This window comes from Ranitomeya variabilis, chromosome 4, assembly GCF_051348905.1.
Source record: "Ranitomeya variabilis isolate aRanVar5 chromosome 4, aRanVar5.hap1, whole genome shotgun sequence".
NCBI lineage: Eukaryota > Metazoa > Chordata > Amphibia > Anura > Dendrobatidae > Ranitomeya > Ranitomeya variabilis.
The window spans coordinates 181,150,292-181,170,547 of record NC_135235.1 but is presented as its reverse complement, the minus strand read 5'-3'; the positions used below and the strand labels follow the sequence as shown (position 1 = coordinate 181,170,547).

Here is a 20,256-nt window from a genome sequence, read left to right as displayed (position 1 = left end):
TGAGGACAGTAAGGAACACGATGTCACTTTAAGAGGCTGCACCCCCTTGTCTGGCGTGTTGGAATGTTCTGCTTCTCCCCTGCAATAATCGTTGTAATGTACTAGTCTGTGCAGAGTGCAGGTGTGAAGCTAGAGCAGCGTGTGTGAGCTGAGGCTGCTGCAGAGAGACTTTTTGTGCTGATAGCTAAAAGAGAGAAGAACTGTGTCCTGATATATATGCAAGAGAGCCACAAATATACAGAGAAAGGGACTTACAGTTTCCAGGAGCATCCCTAGGATCCAGAAGCAAGGAGAAGACCACGTTTCACAAAGCTGACAGAAAGCCGTGCGCACCACCATATTAAACTGCTGGGGGCCCCCTGGGACTGGATCTGATTCTCCAACATCACCGTGAGTCTGTTCCTGTTTGGTGCACCTGTTAGGGCCTAGTGTAGGCTTCAATAGTCAGTACACGGGAGCCGTGTGGCCTGCTTAGTAAAGGCCAGGGAGGTTATACGTAGAGTAGCATCATCACTTGTTTATTGTTTACATTTGCTTGTTAGACATACTTTGAGTCTGCAATAGTTGTAGCACCGTGCTGTTTTACGGAAAAGTTAAAGTTCATAACTCTTGTAAATTGTCTGTTGCCATTGAATACCCCTGTCTGCATCTTCCTCATTCCCTTCATTCCTTGCCCTCCAATAAATCTACCCTTTGTTGTTTGCACCTCATCTTGTGTACAGTAGTCTTCCTGCACCGTGGTGGTCCCCCGGCCATCGCTTCACTGACACCAGGCTGTCTAGTGTTTTGCCTGCCCTAGGGGTCTGCCTGATGCTGATGCATGATTATTGTCCTGCCTGCTGATACCAGGCTGTCTGGTGTGTCGCCTGTCATAGGAGTCTGCCTAATGCTGATGCATGACTCTTCTCCTGCCTGCTGACACCAGGCTGTCTGGTGTGTGGCCTGTCCTAGGGGTCTGCCTGATGCAAATGAATGACTCTTCTCCTGACTGCTGACACCAGGCTGTCTCGTGTGTCACCTGTCCTAGGGGTCTGCTTGATGCTTATGCATGACTCTTGTCCTTGCTGCTGACAGCAGGCTGTCTGGTGTGTTGCCTGTCCTAGGGGTCTGCCTGATGCTGATGCATGACTCTTCTCCAGCCTGCTGACACCATTCTGTCTGGTGTGTTGCCTGCCCTAGGGGTCTGCCTGATGCTGATGCATGATTATTGTCCTGCCTGCTGATACTAGGCTTTCTGGTGTGTCGCCTGTCATAGGAGTCTGCCTAATGCTGATGCATGACTCTTCTCCTGCCTGCTAACACCAGGCTGTCTCGTGTGTCACCTGTCCAAGGGGTCTGCTTGATGCTCATGCATGACTCTTGTCCTGGCTGCTGACAGCAGGCTGTCTGGTGTGTCGCCTCTCCTAGGGGTCTGCTTGATGCTCATGCATGACTCTTGTCCTGGCTGCTGACAGCAGGCTGTCTGGTGTGTCGCCTCTCCTAGGGGTCTGCCTGATGCTGATGCATCACTCTTCTCTTGCCTGCTGACACCAGGCTTTGTGGTGTGTCACCTGTCCTAGGGGTCTCTGCCTGATGCTGATGCATGACTCTTGTACCGTCTGCTGACACCAGACTGTCTGGTGTGTAGTCTGTCCTAGGCGTCTGCCTGATGCTGATGAATGACTCTTCTCCTGCCTGCTGACACCAGGCTGTCCGGTGTGTCGCCTGTCCTAGGGTTCTGCCTAATGCTCATGCAAGATCATGTATGTAGGCTTCGCATTTTAATTAGCTCACACAAACCTGGCAATCCAAGCTGTGCAGAAGGTTTCTTAATTTTTAGCCTTTATAATATTACTACATACTGTATGCAGCATTAAAATCATATTGGTGGTGTTATCCCTCTTGGCACCTATGCTTGCTGTTTGGAGCGCTTTTTTGTGTAACCATACTTATTACTACAGTTAAATTCGTTTCACTTGAATTGGACAACATTAGGCTGCACCATCAGGAGCACACACAGCAGGCACTAAAATATATATGGCGCTATGTCTGGTGCAGGATGAAGGGAATGCAGCACTTGTTGGATGCTCCCCATAGGCGAAGCTGTGGGGAGACAGAGACACACAAATTTGGTATTGATGGCCTATTGTATATGAAGCCCATCAATATCAAAGTCTGAAAAATTATTTTAGGTCTTAAAAAAGGGACAGAAAACAATGTACACTATTCATGCAGAAATCACAAAAAATACATAATGCTATAGTATTATCAGCTAATTTCTCTGAATATGTATCATTTTTAATTTAATTGTAAAATGGTCGGGGGGGGGGGGGGGGGGTTCTACAGAGCTGCTAACCCCCAATGTGGACATAGCAGTGAACGATAACGTGTTGGTTGCCTGTAGCTGCCACTAGGGGGGCGTTTAGCAATCTATAAACAGTAAAACATAAGAGGTGCTTCCAGGCAGACAGTATTTTATCAATTTTGCCTATGCGTGGAATTTGCTTATTTCATGTTCTTAATCAGAAAATGTATAAAAATGTACATAATGGCATTAATCAGAATACAACCGTAGACTTAATTATATTAACAGTACAAATAGATACTCTGGGCATGTCACCTTTGGCTTTACTTGTACTATAAGGCTATGCAATCCCAATTCAATCAATACTTTGGTGCAGGATCCAGATAAGCATCATTGGTGCAGTTCACTTCCTGTGGAAATAAATAGGAACAATCCAAGAGGAATGATCTAATCACACCAAAACTGTCAATAACAGACGACTAGGATCTATTATCTACAGCCAGATTTAGATCAATCATTGATGCTGCTAAACGAATCTTGGTAAATATTGTAGAAAATGGAATGAAGTATAATCATTGCAAATTGTACCTATGTCTTATGCGGTTTAATTGACCACAAGAAAAGGTTCTGTTATCAGCTATTAGTATCAATGCAATTTGGCCACTGTGAAGTAGTCCTTGTGGTGATAGTGAGCGTTAAATCCAAGTCATAAATCATTGGCCTTGACATAGTTGATATTTGATTGCAGTTTTTAGTGACTCTTGCCCTTTCCTTTACCTTTTTCTATATGAAGCAGCAGAGAATGACCATGTGACATGTCCATATTATCAGGGGGACAATGTCCAGTGATGCTGTCAGTCTGCTGTGTATTGTCCTTCATTGCACAATCATACCACAATGCGCCTATGTGCGCACCACAACGGATGAAGAAGGTGAACAGCCCCTAGAAAAGTGCCAGGAGGTTGGTGACTTGTGTCTTCTTTATCCTAGTTCCAGAGGACAGGAATACTGTTACATCCTTGTTCTAGGCTACAGAGGGAGAAATACAAATGGCCCAAGATAACATTTTTTCAGGATTGTTTTTTTACTGTTTCTTCAGATCTGAAGAATTATTGCTGTAAAACACAAGATTTAAGTGTGGATAAACTTACAATTTCAGGAGCCTGAATTTGTCTCCCAGAAACCCTGATAAGATCGCCCCATCCTAAAACGCATTGAATGCAATTGTTTTCTTTGCTTGCAATTTATATGGATGTTCATGGGCTTTGGAATTACATGCCAGATAAGGCTGTCTTTTCTAAAAACAAACATATCATCTCCTTTTATCTGTCTAAATATATTTATCTGAAGGCACTTTCCTTGCTATAGATCAGAGATTGCTTCCAGCTGTAGAATAATGAATTGGCGTGGAATTACACACCAAGCCTGGCAGGAGAAAAATATCACTTATCAACATTAGTACAAAATAAACGAAGTCATGTTTTGGGACTGCATTACACGTTTATTAGTGTGGGCACTCTCAAAGATTAGTTTTGTTCCTGTTTTAAACGTAGAAGAAAACAGAAATTTTGCATTTCAATGTCTCAACAACATTTTGCACCGTCTCATAACTAACATGAACACACAACTGGTACTAACCATGAATAATGCAACTTCTTGTCTTTTTCTTGAAGATGACAGTAACCTCATAGGCTTCACTCGCTATGTACACTTCTTGCGCAAAGCCGCAATGTGAAGATATGAGCCTGAACCTGCATGCGTTTAGTGGCGACGCCTTGCGGTTACACAGTGGAATCTGCGCTCCATCAGCAGGATGGTTTAGGATTAGCATCAAACATCCCTGGGTGATATTTCTTCCTGACATCCAGTGACAGCAAAAACATTGTATTGTTATTTTATTTTTTTTTATTATTCCTTTATCAAAAAATACAATTGCATAAAAAACTAAATGAAACGACTTGATGAGCAGAAAAGTGGGACGTGTATATAATTGCATTCCATTTAAGACTCTTTCAAGTATTTGCACTCGCAAGTTCCTGTAGGCGTCCATTCATTTCATTGTGATCATTAATTTGCGCTTTTATTTGACACTGAAGATTTGTGACAGAATTGTCAGCTTTAAGTCATCTCGTCAGTAGGAAGAAGACAGTTTAAAAGATTCAAACACAATTCGATTTGTCTCTGGGTGGAAAAAAATTACATTATGCTAAATATTTAGTACTTTCTAGAACGCTGACACAGTTCTCGTCTATATTGTCTGGGCAGCGCTCCCTGCTAGTAGATGTGCTGACTGCTGCCTGATTATAGCCCTTCATAGATTGCATAGGATTACAACAAATCTCATGTCAGTGTGAAATATATATATATATATATATATATATATATATATATATATATATATATATATATATATATATATATATATATACATAATGTTGTATATACTGTGTATTTATACTGTATATATATATATATATATATATATATATATATATATATATATATATATATATATATATATATACCGTGCCTGACATACGCACACACAGCACTGCTGCGGACGGTGCCTAATATTTTCCCCATTGGATTATTATGACTAGACAGTAAACTTTGCAACTGTACACGTTGCTACTCTAGAATAGTTATTGAAATCGGTTTTATATGGTGCAACAGTTTTTTGAATTGTTATAGTGATGTATTTTCGCAAGTTTATAATTATTTCTAAATATCACCTAATTTCTGGAAACAAAAAGTTTAGACTCTTTGTATAGCTTATTCTTTTACAGGGCTGGTGTGCAGATATTTGTTTGCGTGAGTGTATATATATATATATATATATATATATATATATATATACATATACACATACACACACACGTTTAATGTATACATATATATATTACAATGTATAGTGCACATATATGGTATTGTATATTATCATGTATGTATGTGTGAGTATGCAATACTATATAGTATATATTATACAGTAGTTTTCACATGTTATGTATTGACATGTTTGTATATGTGAGTATATATATATATGTTCATTGTATGGTATACGTATAGTAAAATGTATAGTGTGAACATATAGTATTGTGTAGTGTATATAAACATGTATGTATCTGTGAGTATACAATACTATATCGTATATAAGACAGTTTTCACATGTTGTATATTGACATGTTTGTAAGTGAGTACATATATGTTTAATGTATAGTATGTATATACTACAATGTATAGTGTGTATATATAGTATTGTGTAGTATATAAACACGTATGTATATGTGAGTATGCAATACTGTATAGTATATATTATACAGTTTTCATATTGACATATTGACATGTTTGTATGTGTGAGTATATATGTTTAATGTATAGTGTACATATATAGTATAATGTGTAGTGTATATATATTTATATAAATATAGTATAATGTACGGTGTGTATATATAGTATTGTGTAGTATTAAACATGTATGTGTGAGTATACAATACTATGTAGCATATATTATACAGTTTTCACTGTTGTTTGTATGTGTGAGTATATATACACAGTCCAGTGTTTTGTGTGGTGCCATGTATGGCATAGGGTGGGCTTATTATTATTCATATTTTCGTTCCTGTTATTCTCTAATATATAGCAGCTCTGACATAGAAGGACAGAACAGTGACCACCAAACACACAATGAAACAGTTAATCGGTATAACAACTAGTACTGGGAGTTTCGGGTCTATGCCAGGTAATGAATTGGGTACAGCACATTGTATGGGGAGCTGTCTAATGTATAACCGCATAAACTAGCAGTGTGTGTTCTCACTATACAGCTTTGCCTGTTGGAATGCCTGATTCCGCATGTTCCTGGGCTTATCTCTCCTGCTCGCCCTGTATGTTTTGCTTGGCTTGGAGAATACTTAATTACTGAGATTTCGAGTAGCTGAGAGTGTGGATGAAGCCTTGCGTCTTGCAGTCAGGTCCAGGTGTGTGTGTATCGGACTGGTAACAGACATGACATGGTATGTAGTGAGCATGAGTATGTGCCAACCTGTGGGCCCCCAGCTGGGACTGCCCAGCATCCGCTCCGCAGGGGGCAGAAGGGGGCATAAGGGGTGCCAGCTGTGGACCATGTCCTGCGTGTATCATGGGTTAGCAGGGTGTGTGCCCCGACCTATGTATCCAGAAATGCAGGTCTCTGTTCCACCTACAAACAGGACCATATCCTGCTCCACAAGGAAGAACATCCCAGCAGGAAACGGGCCTTTCATTTCCCTGAATGATGATCAGAGGAATTAATCTAAAAGGAACTGTCTGTCACCAACTAAGCTGTGAGCTTCTGAAATAAGCATAGAATTATACAGGCTGTATGTCACATATATGGAACTGCAGGAACATTCTAGATCACACTCACCTATGCAGAGCGCTGGAGTCCTAGTACACAGACTATGCACAGCCACACACATTCTGCGGTATAAACTGTGCAGTCGGCCTTACACCTCGGGAGCTACAGCCGGGCACCGCCGGCCTCGGGACCTACAGCCTGGCACCGCCGGCCTCGGGAGCTACAGCCGGGCACCGCCGGCCTCGGGAGCTACAGCCGGGCACCGCCGGCCTCGGGAGCTACAGCCGGGCACCGCCGGCCTCGGGAGCTACAGCCGGGCACCGCCGGCCTCGGGAGCTACAGCCGGGCACGGCCGGCCTCGGGACCTACAGCCTGGCACCGCCGGCCTCGGAACCTACAGTCGGGCACCGCCGGCCTCGGAACCTACAGCCGGGCACCGCCGGCCTCGGGAGCTACAGCCTGGCACCGCCGGCCTCGGGACTTACAGCCGGGCACCGCCGGCCTCGGGACCTACAGCCTGGCACCGCCGGCCTCGGGACCTACAGTCGGGCACCGCCGGCCTCGGGACCTACAGCCTGGTACCATCGGCCTCGGAACCTAACTTAATGACATTGATCACAAAGATCCAAGAAAGTGAAAATAAACTTCTGCCTTGTAAGTGACAAGAACCTTCCCACAGTAGAGATTGTGCTGGTTATGTGTCATCGATATCCAGAATTTGGCAGATTTAGCAGCATGCTTTGTAATAAAATGATATGCAAATATAAAAGAAATATGTGGAACTATGTTTTGTTTCTAAACCCCACCATGGCTAATTCAAGAGAGAAAAAAAAAAAAAGTATCCCTGTCTATAAAATACGCCTTTGCTATTTGTTTTGTTTTTGTACACCTGGAAAGGAAGGTAGAGAGAAATGCACCGAGCAATCCGAGTGTAAGTGGGCGTTTCCTAGTGGATTCCTGATTTCTGAGGATTGGCACGGTCACATCTGCACCCCGTGGAATACGCAGGGCTCCACAGAAAAGAAAGACGAGTCAGATGTAAAGCAAATAGAATGTTCTTTTTTAATATTTGAAAGCAATACACTGTGAGATTGGTACAAGATGCAGAATGGCCGCTGGAGGGTGGAAATGACAAAACTAAATAAGGAAAATTAGGGATTTTTTTTTCTTTCCAATAAAATGTTTTGTTGATTTTTTTCTCCCAGAATACATACAAAAAATACCAATTTATTCCTTTTTGTTTTACTGTTTACACCGTAAAAATAACTGGAAATGGTAACAAACCGCTGGCTGTTTAGTAAGAAACATGCACTGGATGGAGGCGGATTTCTGCGGGACATGAAATAAAATACAAGAGAAGAGAAGCCGTCATTAGAAGGCAGTAGAGATGACCTGCCGGCCGCCCTGCCGGGAACTGCCGGCCCAGAAATGCACTGGAACAGAAATAAATACGTGTCCGTGGATCCGGTCCTCAGATGAACACCAAAATCTAGGGGTGGGTTCTTTCATTAGAAAATAAAAAAATACCTAATTCTGTGTGTAATGTCCAGTTGCGCGGAGCCTCGGCGCCAGTCACTGGTAGCCCAGAGCAGAGGCTGTGGTAAGTCTTTGGCCATACAGGGCATATGGCGAGTAGTAGTGTCCTGTGGCGGCAGGCACTGGCACGGGGGCCCCACCTGAAGGCAGGGGACTCTTGGAGTATGGGTGGTAACGACTGCTGCTTAGTCCCAGGGGGTGGTGGTGAGGGCTGCGCAGGGTAAGGGGGCTAGAGGAGGCTCCTGCGGGGGGCATGTGCATGTGGCAAGCCATGGCTGCGGCTGCCAAGGACGAGGAACTGGGGTACCCAGGTAACAGTTTGTCCGCTGCTCCGTGGAAGGCGGTGTGTGTCCGCAGGTGGCCAAGCAGCTCCTCGGAGGAGGAGAAGCGCTTATCACAAGGACCCGTGGCCGACACCCAGTTACAGACATGGGGCAAGGGGTCGTTTGGAAGCATAAAGCCGTAGGGGTAGAGAGGGTGCCCAGGTAGAGACGGCGGGGAGACTCCGTGCAGTGCGTGGCTGGGGTACACAAGCGGGTATCCGGACTTCAGGTCGTGGCTGCAGGTGGCACTGGCGCCCAGCTGGGAGGTGCAGTGGTAGCTGAGGCAGTACGGGTCTCTACACAGGCTGGCAGTCATTACCGAGGGAGGCGATGCCCCGGTCAGGGGACTAGATGCCGATTTACTGACGCACCCCAGGCTGCTCAGCTGGGCACCCACTAATGAGTTCCCCTTGGTGGGATCCAGAGAGACTCCGTGAGCCAGGAACTGCGGGGGGTACCCGGCGTAGGCTCCAGACAGTGCTCCTGGGTAAGACATGCCAGCCGGAGGGAGCGGGAACACCGTGTGTCCTGGCTTGTAAGGGGACACCGGGGCCACCAGGCCGGATCCGAGCACCGAGCCCGAGGAGCCGGAGGAGGCCGGGGTGGGAGAAGGAGCCGCAGACAGGCTCTTACAGCCCGCGGCCCCCTCCGGGTGAGTCTGCGGCAGCTCCGCGCTCAGCCTCCCGTGCGCGCTGCCTTCGGACTGGCCGCTCTTCGCGCATTGCTCCGTCTCCTTCTTGTCCCCGCTGTCCCCTGAGCTCTTGGGCTCAGACGAGGGCGGCGGGGTCCGAGGTGAGCTGGGGCTGCCAGTCCTGGGAGTAAACGGAGGGCAGGCAGCGCTGGGCACTCGGAAGCCGGACTTGTCCCCGGACGTGGGCTCCTTCTTTTCCGGGGCCTTGGAATAGGGCTTGAAGCTGGACTTGTCCTCTGCACCGATGTCGCTCAGCTTAAGTGGCCCAGACTTTGCCTCCTTGTCAGCGGCCGTGGAGGATCCGGTCACCGTGGACAACTTGGAAGGTGTGGAGTCCGGCTTTCCGATCTGGGAGCAGGTCTGGGCGAGGAGGGCGAGGGGGCTCTTCTTGGCGTCCAGCTGGGGAGGGGGTGAGGAGAGGAAGAGCAATTAGACTGGGTCACATTTTATCCCAATTACATGGCAGTTCTCATACACCCCCATCCAGTCATCACTCACATCATGCCACACATTAGAGCAGCTGCGCCCGGTGCCAGCCCGCACTGCTACTGCCCGACCAGCTTGATAACAGGCTCTGTACCAACAGGATCCTGCACCCACAAAAGAACCACCTCAGGGCAGGAGAAAGGGTGGCAGTCCTACTGCCGCCCCAAATCCCAGCTCCACATGCAGCCGAGAGCCGCTAGAGATCTGGCTGCCGGCCCGGGGCTCTGCCTGCCGGGGCTATACCCGCTGAAGCTCTCCCTGCCGGCCCGAGCTCTGCCTGCCGGGCTCTACCTGCTGAGGCTCTCCCTGCCGGCCCGGAGCTCTGCCTGCCGGGGCTCTACCTGCTGAGGCTGTCCCTGCCGGCCCGGAGCTCTGCCTGCCGGGGCTCTACCTGCTGAGGCTGTCCCTGCCGCCGGCCCGGAGCTCTGCCTGCCGGGGCTCTACCTGCTGAGGCTGTCCCTGCCGCCGGCCCGGAGCTCTGCCTGCCGGGGCTCTACCTGCTGAGGCTGTCCCTGTCGGCCCGGAGCTCTGCCTGCCGGGCTCTGCCTGATGAGGCTCTCCCTGCCGGCCCGGAGCTCTGCCTGCCGGGCTCTGCCTGATGAGGCTCTCCCTGCCGGCCCGGAGCTCTGCCTGCCGGGCTCTGCCTGATGAGGCTCTCCCTGCCGGCCCGGAGCTCTGCCTGCCGGGGCTCTACCTGCTGAGGCTGTCCCTGCCGGCCCGGAGCTCTGCCTGCCGGGGCTCTAGCTGCTGAGGCTCTCCCTGCCGGGCTCTACCCGCTGAGGCTCTCCCTGCCGGCCCGGAGCTGTGACTGCCGGGGCTCTACCCGCAGAGGCTCTCCCAGCTGTGACTGCAGGCACTAAACACTAGAAAGTTCTTCTCTGTCCCAAAAGTCAGTATGTTATGTAGATCTGTGGATGCCACTTTATGGGACTTTTCCACGTAATGACCGACAGCTGCTGAGCTATAAATCACCTCCAGATTCCCGCCACTAATGGGATTCAATAAGCAGAATTTAATAATAACAACCACAGAAAAGCGCAGCTATCAGGGGGCAAAGAGGGATCAGGACACCCGACAGCAACAGGGTAGAGAGGAGAGGAGTCCAGATTGTGTTTTATATAGTGAAAATTACATTACACATAGTGAACATATATTCTATATAGTGGAGAATACATTATATACTGGTTAAATATACTGTATATAGCAAAAATATATTCTATAGAGTGAAGATATGTTACATATGGTGAAGAAATATTCTATGTAGTGGAGAATACATTATATATAGGCAATCTATATTCTATATAGTGAAGATAATTTATATATAGGGAAGATACATTCTATGCATTCTAGGTAGTGGAGAAATATTCCATATAGTGGAGAATAGAGTATACATTATATATAGTGAAGATATCTACCCTATATATAATGTATATTCTATATAGTGAAAAATAAATTCGATATAGTGAAACTATTCTATATAGTGGAAATATAAACAGTGAGACGATATTCTACATAATGCACATATTTCATATTAAATATAGTGAAAAATATATATGTAGTGAAAAGTATATTATACCTGGTGAATATTTTTTTAGTTTGAATATTATATATAGTGAAGGGAATATTATACATGGTGAAGAATATTTGTTTTAGTATATATATATATATATATATATATATATATATATATATATATATATACATATACATACACACACATACATACATATGCACACACACCTTGAGAATGGTCTGTACCCAGGACCGAAACGTCGGCATATGGGCTATTAAGAAGCACTTTATAATCTTGGATTTGGTGTGCTGCCCCAACTTTTTTGGAGAGACACACACACACACACATACACACATACATACATAGAGAAGGGTATATTACATTATAGTTTGAGTGTTATATATAGTGAAGGGTATATTATATATAATGAAACCTATTCTATAATGATTATATATAGTTAACTATTAATAACACATAGTGAAGAATAGATCTGGTACAGTATATACGGATGGCTATATTATATCTAGTGAAGAATATATAATGTTTTATTTATAGTGAAAATTTAGAATAATAGAAGAACTGGACTTTGTGAAAAAAGGGCCCAAACACGAAAATGTCCCAACGAGCCAATATCCCGGGAGTGTGAGCGGATTCCGCGGTGCCCACGGCTCCGTGTCGCGCAGGCTGGCACAGGGCTTCTTACCTCGATGGGGCTGACCGGGGTGGATGGCAGCGGCTGCAGGTACTCGGGGTGGAGGAGGTGGCCACTGCGGGCTGTCAGCATCTTGAGCACTTTGATGGGCAGCCGAGCGGCCTGGCGCAGGGGGTCGCTGGGGGGCACCGTGTGCACGAACGCCCGGGCGGTAGCCGGCAGTGATCGGCTTCTCGTCCCCGAGCTCTCCGCGCTCTCCCGGGCTGAAGGACTCACACGACTTGCAGCAGCCAGCGGCGCGCAGCTCATGTCCCCCGCACAGGCATTGGGGTGGCGGCGGCAGGGGGGACTCCCCGGAGCTTCTGTCCTGAGAGGAGACAATGACCGGCCCTGGGGACAGCGCTCCTAGTCCAGCTCGCAGTGTGTGCCCCAGGCGGGCAGGCGGTATCCAGCAGCTAGATCCGTGTGGAGGCAGGGATGCCGGCGCCGTCCGTGTGTGCCCGCGCTCCGTCCAATCCAGCCGTGTATCCCGGGCAGGAGCCGCAGTCCCCGCGCCCACTCCTGGTGCAGAGCGCGCAGTGTGAGCAGCAGCCGCACCTCTGCCAGACAAACTCACTTCAAAAGCCTCGGAATTAGAGCGGAGATTAAAGCCTTTGCCGCCTTCCAATCAAATAGGACCCCGAGGTGATTGGAGGGTCAAGGGGATGTGACGTCCCCCTTCTCGCTGCCTCTAATGTTCTGCTCTTTCTTTCTGATCCCCCCTCCCTCCTCTCGGTGGTTTAGCCTCTTTGCTCACAGCGTTGGCTTCAGATTACATTTTATGGTTCACGTCCCCTACCGATTTAATTTTTTCTGCCATACCATTGCCTTGTCCCAGATCTTTACACTGGAAGAAGAGGTCAAGCTGCAATGCCTGTCACCTCATCGATGTCTGCAGATCTACACTATGGGGTCCTATGGTCCTCAGGCTACACTATGGGGTCCTATGGTCCTCAGGCCACACTATGGGGTCCTATGGTCCTCAGGCTACACTATGGGGTCCTATGGTCCTCAGGCTACACTATGGGGTCCTATGGTCCTCAGGCTACACTATGGGGTCCTATGGTCCTCAGGCCACACTATGGGGTCCTATGGTCCTCAGGCCACACTATGGGGTCCTATGGTCCTCAGGCCACACTATGGGGTCCTATGGTCCTCAGGCCACACTATGGGGTCCTATGGTCCTCAGGCCACACTATGGGGTCCTACGGTCCTCAGGCTACACTATGGAGTCCTACGGTCCTCAGGCTACACTATGGGGTCCTATGGTCCTCAGGCTACACTATGGGGTGACGTCCTATGGTCCTCAGGCTACACTATGGGGTCCTATGGTCCTCAGGCCACACTATGGGGTCCTATGGTCCTCAGGCTACACTATGGGGTCCTACGGTCCTCAGGCTACACTATGGAGTCCTACGGTCCTCAGGCTACACTATGGGGTCCTATGGTCCTCAGGCTACACTATGGGGTCCTATGGTCCTCAGGCTACACTATGGGGTCCTATGGTCCTCAGGCTACACTATGGGGTCCTATGGTCCTCAGGCTACACTATGGGGTCCTATGGTCCTCAGGCTACACTATGGGGTCCTATGGTCCTCAGGCTACACTATGGGGTCCTATGGTCCTCAGGCTACACTATGGGGTCCTATGGTCCTCAGGCTACACTATTGTTATTATTATTATTTATTATTATTTATTATTATAGCGCCATTTATTCCATGGCGCCTTACATGTGAGGAGGGGTATACATAATAAAACAAGTACAATAATCTTGAACAATACAAGTCACAACTGGCACAGGAGGAGTGAGGACCCTGCCCGCGAGGGCTCACAATCTACAAGGGATGGGTGAGAATACAGTAGTTGAGGGTAGAGCTGGTCATGCAGCGGTTTGGTCGATCGGTGATTACTGCAGGTTGTAGGCTTGCCGGAAGACGTGGGTCTTCATGTTCTTTTTGAATGTTTCAATGGTAGGCGAGAGTCTGATATGATACACTATGTGGTTCTATGGCCCTCAGGCTACGCTATGGGCTCCTCAAGAGCCACAACAGGTCATATTTTCAGGATTTTCATAGTATGGCACAGGTGATAATTGCATCATCTGCACAGGCAATAATTCCACCATCTGGGCCATACTAAGGGAATCCTGAAAACATGACCTGTTGGTGGCTCTTGAGGACCGCAGTTGGGGAACACTGGGCTTTAGTGTCATGCTACTATACTTCCCACTGATAAGGGAAGAAAGAATCAGTCCTCTTATATGGGCACGTAGAATGAGTCCTCCTATATGGGTATGTAGAATCAATCCTCCTATATGCAGGGCTGTATTTGCCACTAGGCACTTGAGGGCAGGTGCCTAGGGCGGGACGATGCGGGGGGCAGCACCTGAGCAAGGTTTTTTTTTAAATTTAAGTCCTGGGTCACCTCCCGATGGGATGTGAGGGAGATGAGCCATGCATACAGAGGAGGAATATGAGCCATGCATACAGGAGGGGGATATGAGCCATGCATACTACAGGAGGGGGGGATATGAGCCATGCATATGGGATGGGAGGGAGATGAGCCATGCATACAAGAGGGGGGGAATATGAGCCATGCATATGGGATGAGCCATGCATACAGAAGGGGAGGAAATATGAGCCATGCACACAGGAGGGGGGGAATATGAGCCATGCATACAGGATGGGTGGGGAGATGAGCCATGCCATTATACAGTATGGAGCATAATGTGTGGCCATTATACAGTATGGAGCATCATGTGTGGCCATTATACAGTATGGAGCATCATGTGTGGCCATTATACAGTATTGAGTATCATGTGGGGTCATTATACAGTATGGAGCATCATGTGTGGCCATTATACAGTATTGAGCATCATGTGTGGCCATTATACACTATGGAGCATCATGTGTGGTCATTATACAGTATTGAGCATCATGTGGGATCATTATACAGTATGGAGAACTGTGTGTGGCCATTATACAGTATGGAGCATCATGTGTGGCTGTTATACAGTATTGAGCATCATGTGGGGCCATTATACAGTACTGAGCATCATGTGTGGCTATTATACAGTATGGAGAACTGTGTGGCCATTATACAGTATTGAGCATCATGTGTGGCCATTATACAGTATGGAGCATCATGTGTGGCCATTATACAGTGTGGAGCATCATGTGTGGCCATTATACAGTATTGAGCATCATGTGTGGCCATTATACAGTATGGAGCACTGTGTGGCCATATTTTTATTTATTTATAGTTATTGTATATGAAACAGTGTGATCAGCAGTGCTAAATGGGTGTGGTTGGGACGTGGATATGGGTGTGACTAATTGTGAAATGGGTGTGGCCAGAGGCGTGGCCTAAAGTTTGCCGCGGTGCACTACGCGCGTCACAAACTTTATACCTCTTTCCCTTCTTCAAAAGTTGGGAGGTATGGTACCGCATTTGCCAGATCACGGCAAGTGCCGCAAATCCCACAGGGAATGAATGAGGCCGAACGCAGTGTTGCCGTAAGTGATCCGCTACATGGCAGATGCAGAAAAACTGCCGGATCTGCTGCAAAAGGCGACTTTCACATCAGCAATTCTTGCCAAAGTCACTGCCGATAGTGTCATACTCACCAAAGGGGGAGGCAGCACTAAAAGTGCCTAGGGCAGCAGAAACTCTAAATACGGCCCTGCTTATATGGGCACGTAGGACTAGCCCTCCTATATGGGTACATAAGACCAGTCCTCCTATATGGGCACGTAGGATTAGCCCTCCTATCTGGGCACGTAGAATCAGCCCTCCTATATGGGCACGTAGAATTAGTCCTCCTATATGGGCACATAGAATCAGTCCTCCTATATGGCAACATAAGACAATTCCACCTATATGGGCACGTAGGATCAGCCCTTCTATATGGGCATGTAGCATCAATCATCCTATAAGGGAACATAGGATCAGCATTCCTATATGGGCACGTAGAATCAGTCCTCCTATATGGGAACGTAGAATCAGTCCTCCTATATGGGCACGTAGGATCAGTCCTCCTATATGGGAACGTAGAATCAGTCCTCCTATATGGGCACGTAGGATCAGCTCTCCTGTATGGGTACGCAGGATCAGCCCTCCTATATGGGCACGTAGGATCAGCCCTCCTATATGGGCTAGTAAGACCATTCCTCCTATATGGGCACGAAGGATCAATCCTCCTATATGGGCACATAGGATCAGCCCTCCTATATGGGCTCATAGAATCAGTCCTCCTATATGGGCACGTCGAATCAGTCCTCCTATATGGGCACGTAGGATCAGCTCTCCTATATGGGCACGCAGGATCAGCCCTCCTATATGGGCACGTAGGATCAGCCCTCCCATATGGGCACATATAATCAGTCCTCCTGTATGGGCACATAGAATCATTCCTCCTATATGGGCACATAGGATCAGCCCTCCTATATGGGCATGTCAGATCAGTATCCCTATATGGGCATGTAGGATCAACCCTCCTATATGGGCACGTAGAATCAGTCTTCCTATATGGGCACATAGGATCAGCTCTCCTATATGGGCACGTAGGACCAGTCCTCCTGTATGGGTACATAAGACCAGTCCTCCTATATGGACACATAAGACCAGTCCTCCTATATGGGCACGTAGGACCAGTCCTCCTATATGGGTACATAAGACCAGTCCTCCTATTGTCACGCTCACGGTCGGACTGATGGGCGTGAGTCAAAGGGGTTTGTGGCCCCACTGTGCCACGAACCAGACTATCCTGGAAGGGGAGTGACTATGACAGCTGCCTTAGTTTTCACTGGAGCCTCTGATGGTGAGGTCAGGCTTGTGCGGCAGGCAGCTGCCAGGTGCTACTCCAGGGTGGTGTCTGGCTGTGGCTGCTGATCCCACTTGGAGAACAGGAACACTAGGACAGGTGTGGGCATCAGGTAGGACTAGCAGATGAGCACGGATGACACTCAGACGAGTAGGCTGGCACGGCTGAGACACAAGGCTGGTAGAGACACAGGACTGGCAGGAATGGCAGAGACACAGGGCTGGCAGGAACGGCAGAGACACAGGGCTGGCAGGCACGGCAGAGACACAGGGCTGGCAGGAACGGCAGAGACACAGGGCTGGCAGGAACGGCAGAGACACAAGCGTTGGCAGGAACGGCAGAGACACAGGGCTGGCAGGAACAGCAGAGACACAGGGCTGCCAGGAACGGCAGAGACACAGGGCTGGCAGGAACGGCAGAGACACAGGGCAGGTTGGTGTGGTGTATGAAGGAACAGGTAGGGACCTGTTCACACAGGAGGTGCAGGTACGGATATGTAGTATGTAGCAACAGGTTGGCACCTGTTCACACAGGAGATGCAGGTACGGAAACAAGCCAGAAGGAAAGGAGAATAAAGGAACATGTATAGCAGAAAGAGATAGCGCAGCAACAAAAGCTAAGCAGAGCAGGACCGCAAGGAATGTGGAGAGGAGCTGCAGCAAGAGATTACTGCAGAAGCTAAGCAGAGCGGAACCACAAGGAATGCGGAGAGGAGCTGAAGCAAGAGATTACTGCAGAAGCTAAGCAGAGCGGAACCACAAGGAATGCGGAGAGGAGCTGCAGCAAGAGATTTATGCAGCAGCAGGAGCGGAGCAGAGTAGAACGGAGCAGAACCGCAGGAGTGTGGAGCAGAGGCAAAGCCGCAAAGAGACAAGGGTAGAACCACAAAGTGCAGAGCCAAGAGCAGAGTGAAGGCAGAGTGCAGAGCCAAGAGCAGAGTGAAGGCACAGAGTGCAGAGCCAAGAGCAGAGTGAAGGCACAGAGTGCAGAGCCAAGAGCAAAGGCACAGAGTGCAGAGTAAGAAGCAAAGCAAGGTCACGGAGTGCGGAACCGAGAGCAGAGAGGCTCTGCAGGGAAAGAAACCACAGACAAGGAGACAGAGGTAGGACAAAGTTCAGACAAGGTAATGGAACTAGACAAGGTATCAGAACAAAGACACAGGGACCAGGATATACAGCCTCCTGGAGGGCAGACAGACAGGTACAAGGCAAAGCAAGGAGAACAGCCTTCAGAGAAGGCAAAACACAGAGCAAGGCCTGGCAGCTCAGAAGCAAAACACAAACTGAGTTAACACATTGCACAGGCCCAGTCCACAGGGTGGAGCTGGCCTAAATACTTGAGGCCTCTTGGTAATTGGTCAAGAACAGATTAGACAGGTGCGCCCCGATTCTATAAGAACCAGGGAGTTCTGGCGCCGCCCCCCCTATGCACACAGCCAGGAAGCATGCAGAGAGCAGAGGCACAGAATATGGAGCTGGCAACAAACAGAAACCACAACATGACCTGGAGCAGTGGGTAAGATAGTGTGAGAGATGAGAGGCCATGCCGCGATGCCAGCAGAGTTGTTACATCTATATGGGCGGGTAGGACCCGTCCTCCTAAATGGGTACATAAGACCAGTCCTCCTATATGGGCACGTAGGACCAGTCCTTCTATATTGGTGGGTAGGACCAGTCCTGCTATATGGGTACATAAGACCAGTCCTCCTATATGGGCACCTAGGACCAGTCCTCCTATATGGGCACATGGGGCCAGTCCTCCTATTTGGGTACATAAGACCACTCCTCCTACATGGGCACATAAGACCACTCCTCCTACATGGGCACATAGGACCAGTCCTCCTATATGGGTACATAAGACCAGTCCTCTTATATGGGCATGTAGGATCAATCCTCCTATATGGGCGTGTAGGACCAGTCCTCCTATATGGGCACGTAGACCAGTCCTCCTATATGGGTACATAAGACCAGTCCTCCTATATGGACACATAAGACCAATCCTCCTATATGGGCATGTAGGACCAGTCCTCTTATATAGGTACATAAGACCAGTCCTCCTATATGGGCGGGTAGGACAAGTTCTCCTATATGGGTACATAAGACCAGTCCTCCTATATGGACATATAAGACCAGTCCTCCTATATGGGCATGAAGGATCAGTCCTCCTATATGGGTACATAAGACCAGTCCTCCTATATGGACACATAAGACCAATCCTCCTATATGGGCATGTAGGACCAGTCCTCTTATATGGGTACATAAGACCAGTCCTCCTATATGGGCAGGTAGGACCAGTTCTCCTATATGGGTACATAAGACCAGTCCTCCTATATGGACATATAAGACCAGTCCTCCTATATGGGCATGAAGGATCAGTCCTCCTATATGGGTACATGAGACCATTCCTCCTATATGGACATATAAGGCCAGTGCGCCTATATGGGCACGTAGGAGCAGTCCTCCTATATGGGTACATAAGACCAGTCCTCATATATGTATGGGTAGGACCAGTCCTCCTATATGGATACATAAGCCCAGTCCTCCTATATGGACACATAAGACCAGTCCTCCTATATGAGCATGTAGGACCAGTCCTTCTATATGGGTACATAAGACCAGTCCTCCTATATGGGCACATAGGACCAGTTCTCCTATATGGGCACGTAGGTCCAGTCCTCCTAAATAGGTACATAAGACCAGTCCTCCTACATGGGCACATAAGACCAGTCCTCCTATATGGGCATGTAGGACCAATCATCCTATTTGGGCGTGTAGGACCAGTCCTGCTATATGGACACATAAGACCAGTCCTCCTATATGGGCACGTAGGACCAGTCCTCCTATATGGGTACATAAGACGATTCCTCTTATATGGGTACATAAGACCAGTCCTCATATATGTACAGTTAGGACCAGTCCTCCTATACGGGTACATAAGACCAGTCCTCCTATATGGACACATAAGACCAATCCTCCTATATGGGCACGTAGGACCAGTCTTCCTATATGGGTGGGTAGGACCAGTCCTCCTAAATGGGTACATAAGACCAGTCCTCCTATATGGGCACGTAGGACCAGTCCTTTTATATGGGTATATAAGACCAGTCCTACTTTATGGGCACATAGGACCAGTCCTCCTATATGGGCACGTAGGACCAGTCCTCCTATATGGGTACATAAGAGCAGTCCTCCTATATGGGCACATAGGACCAGTCCTCCTATATAGGCACGTAGGACCAGTCCTCCTATATGGGTACATAAGACCATTGCTACTATATGGGCACATAGGACCCGTCCTCCTATATGGGTACATAAGACCAGTCCTCCTATATGGGCACATAGGATCAGTCCTCCTATATGGGTACGTAGGACCAGTCCTCCTATATGGGCGGGTAGGATCAGTCCTCCTATATGGGCACGTAGGACCAGTCCTCCTATATGGGCGGGTAGGACCAGTCCTCCTATATGGGCGGGTAGGATCAGTCCTCCTATATGGGCACGTAGGACCAGTCCTCCTATATGGGCGGGTAGGACCAGTCCTCCTATATGGGTACGTAGGACCAGTCCTCCTATAT

General features: G+C 48.1%; 1 protein-coding gene across 1 annotated transcript; it reads right to left on the bottom strand.

The window, feature by feature from the left end:
- Positions 1–7,659: 7,659 nt before the first annotated feature.
- On the bottom strand, positions 7,660–12,440 carry ZNF503 (zinc finger protein 503). The gene is made up of 2 exons (XM_077259446.1): positions 11,873–12,440; positions 7,660–9,569 (listed from the first exon to the last, which is right to left on the bottom strand). The coding sequence occupies exons 1-2, from the start codon at positions 12,128–12,130 to the stop codon at positions 8,193–8,195; spliced, it is 1,635 nt and encodes a 544-aa protein (XP_077115561.1). The 5' UTR covers positions 12,131–12,440; the 3' UTR covers positions 7,660–8,192.
- Positions 12,441–20,256: the final 7,816 nt, after the last annotated feature.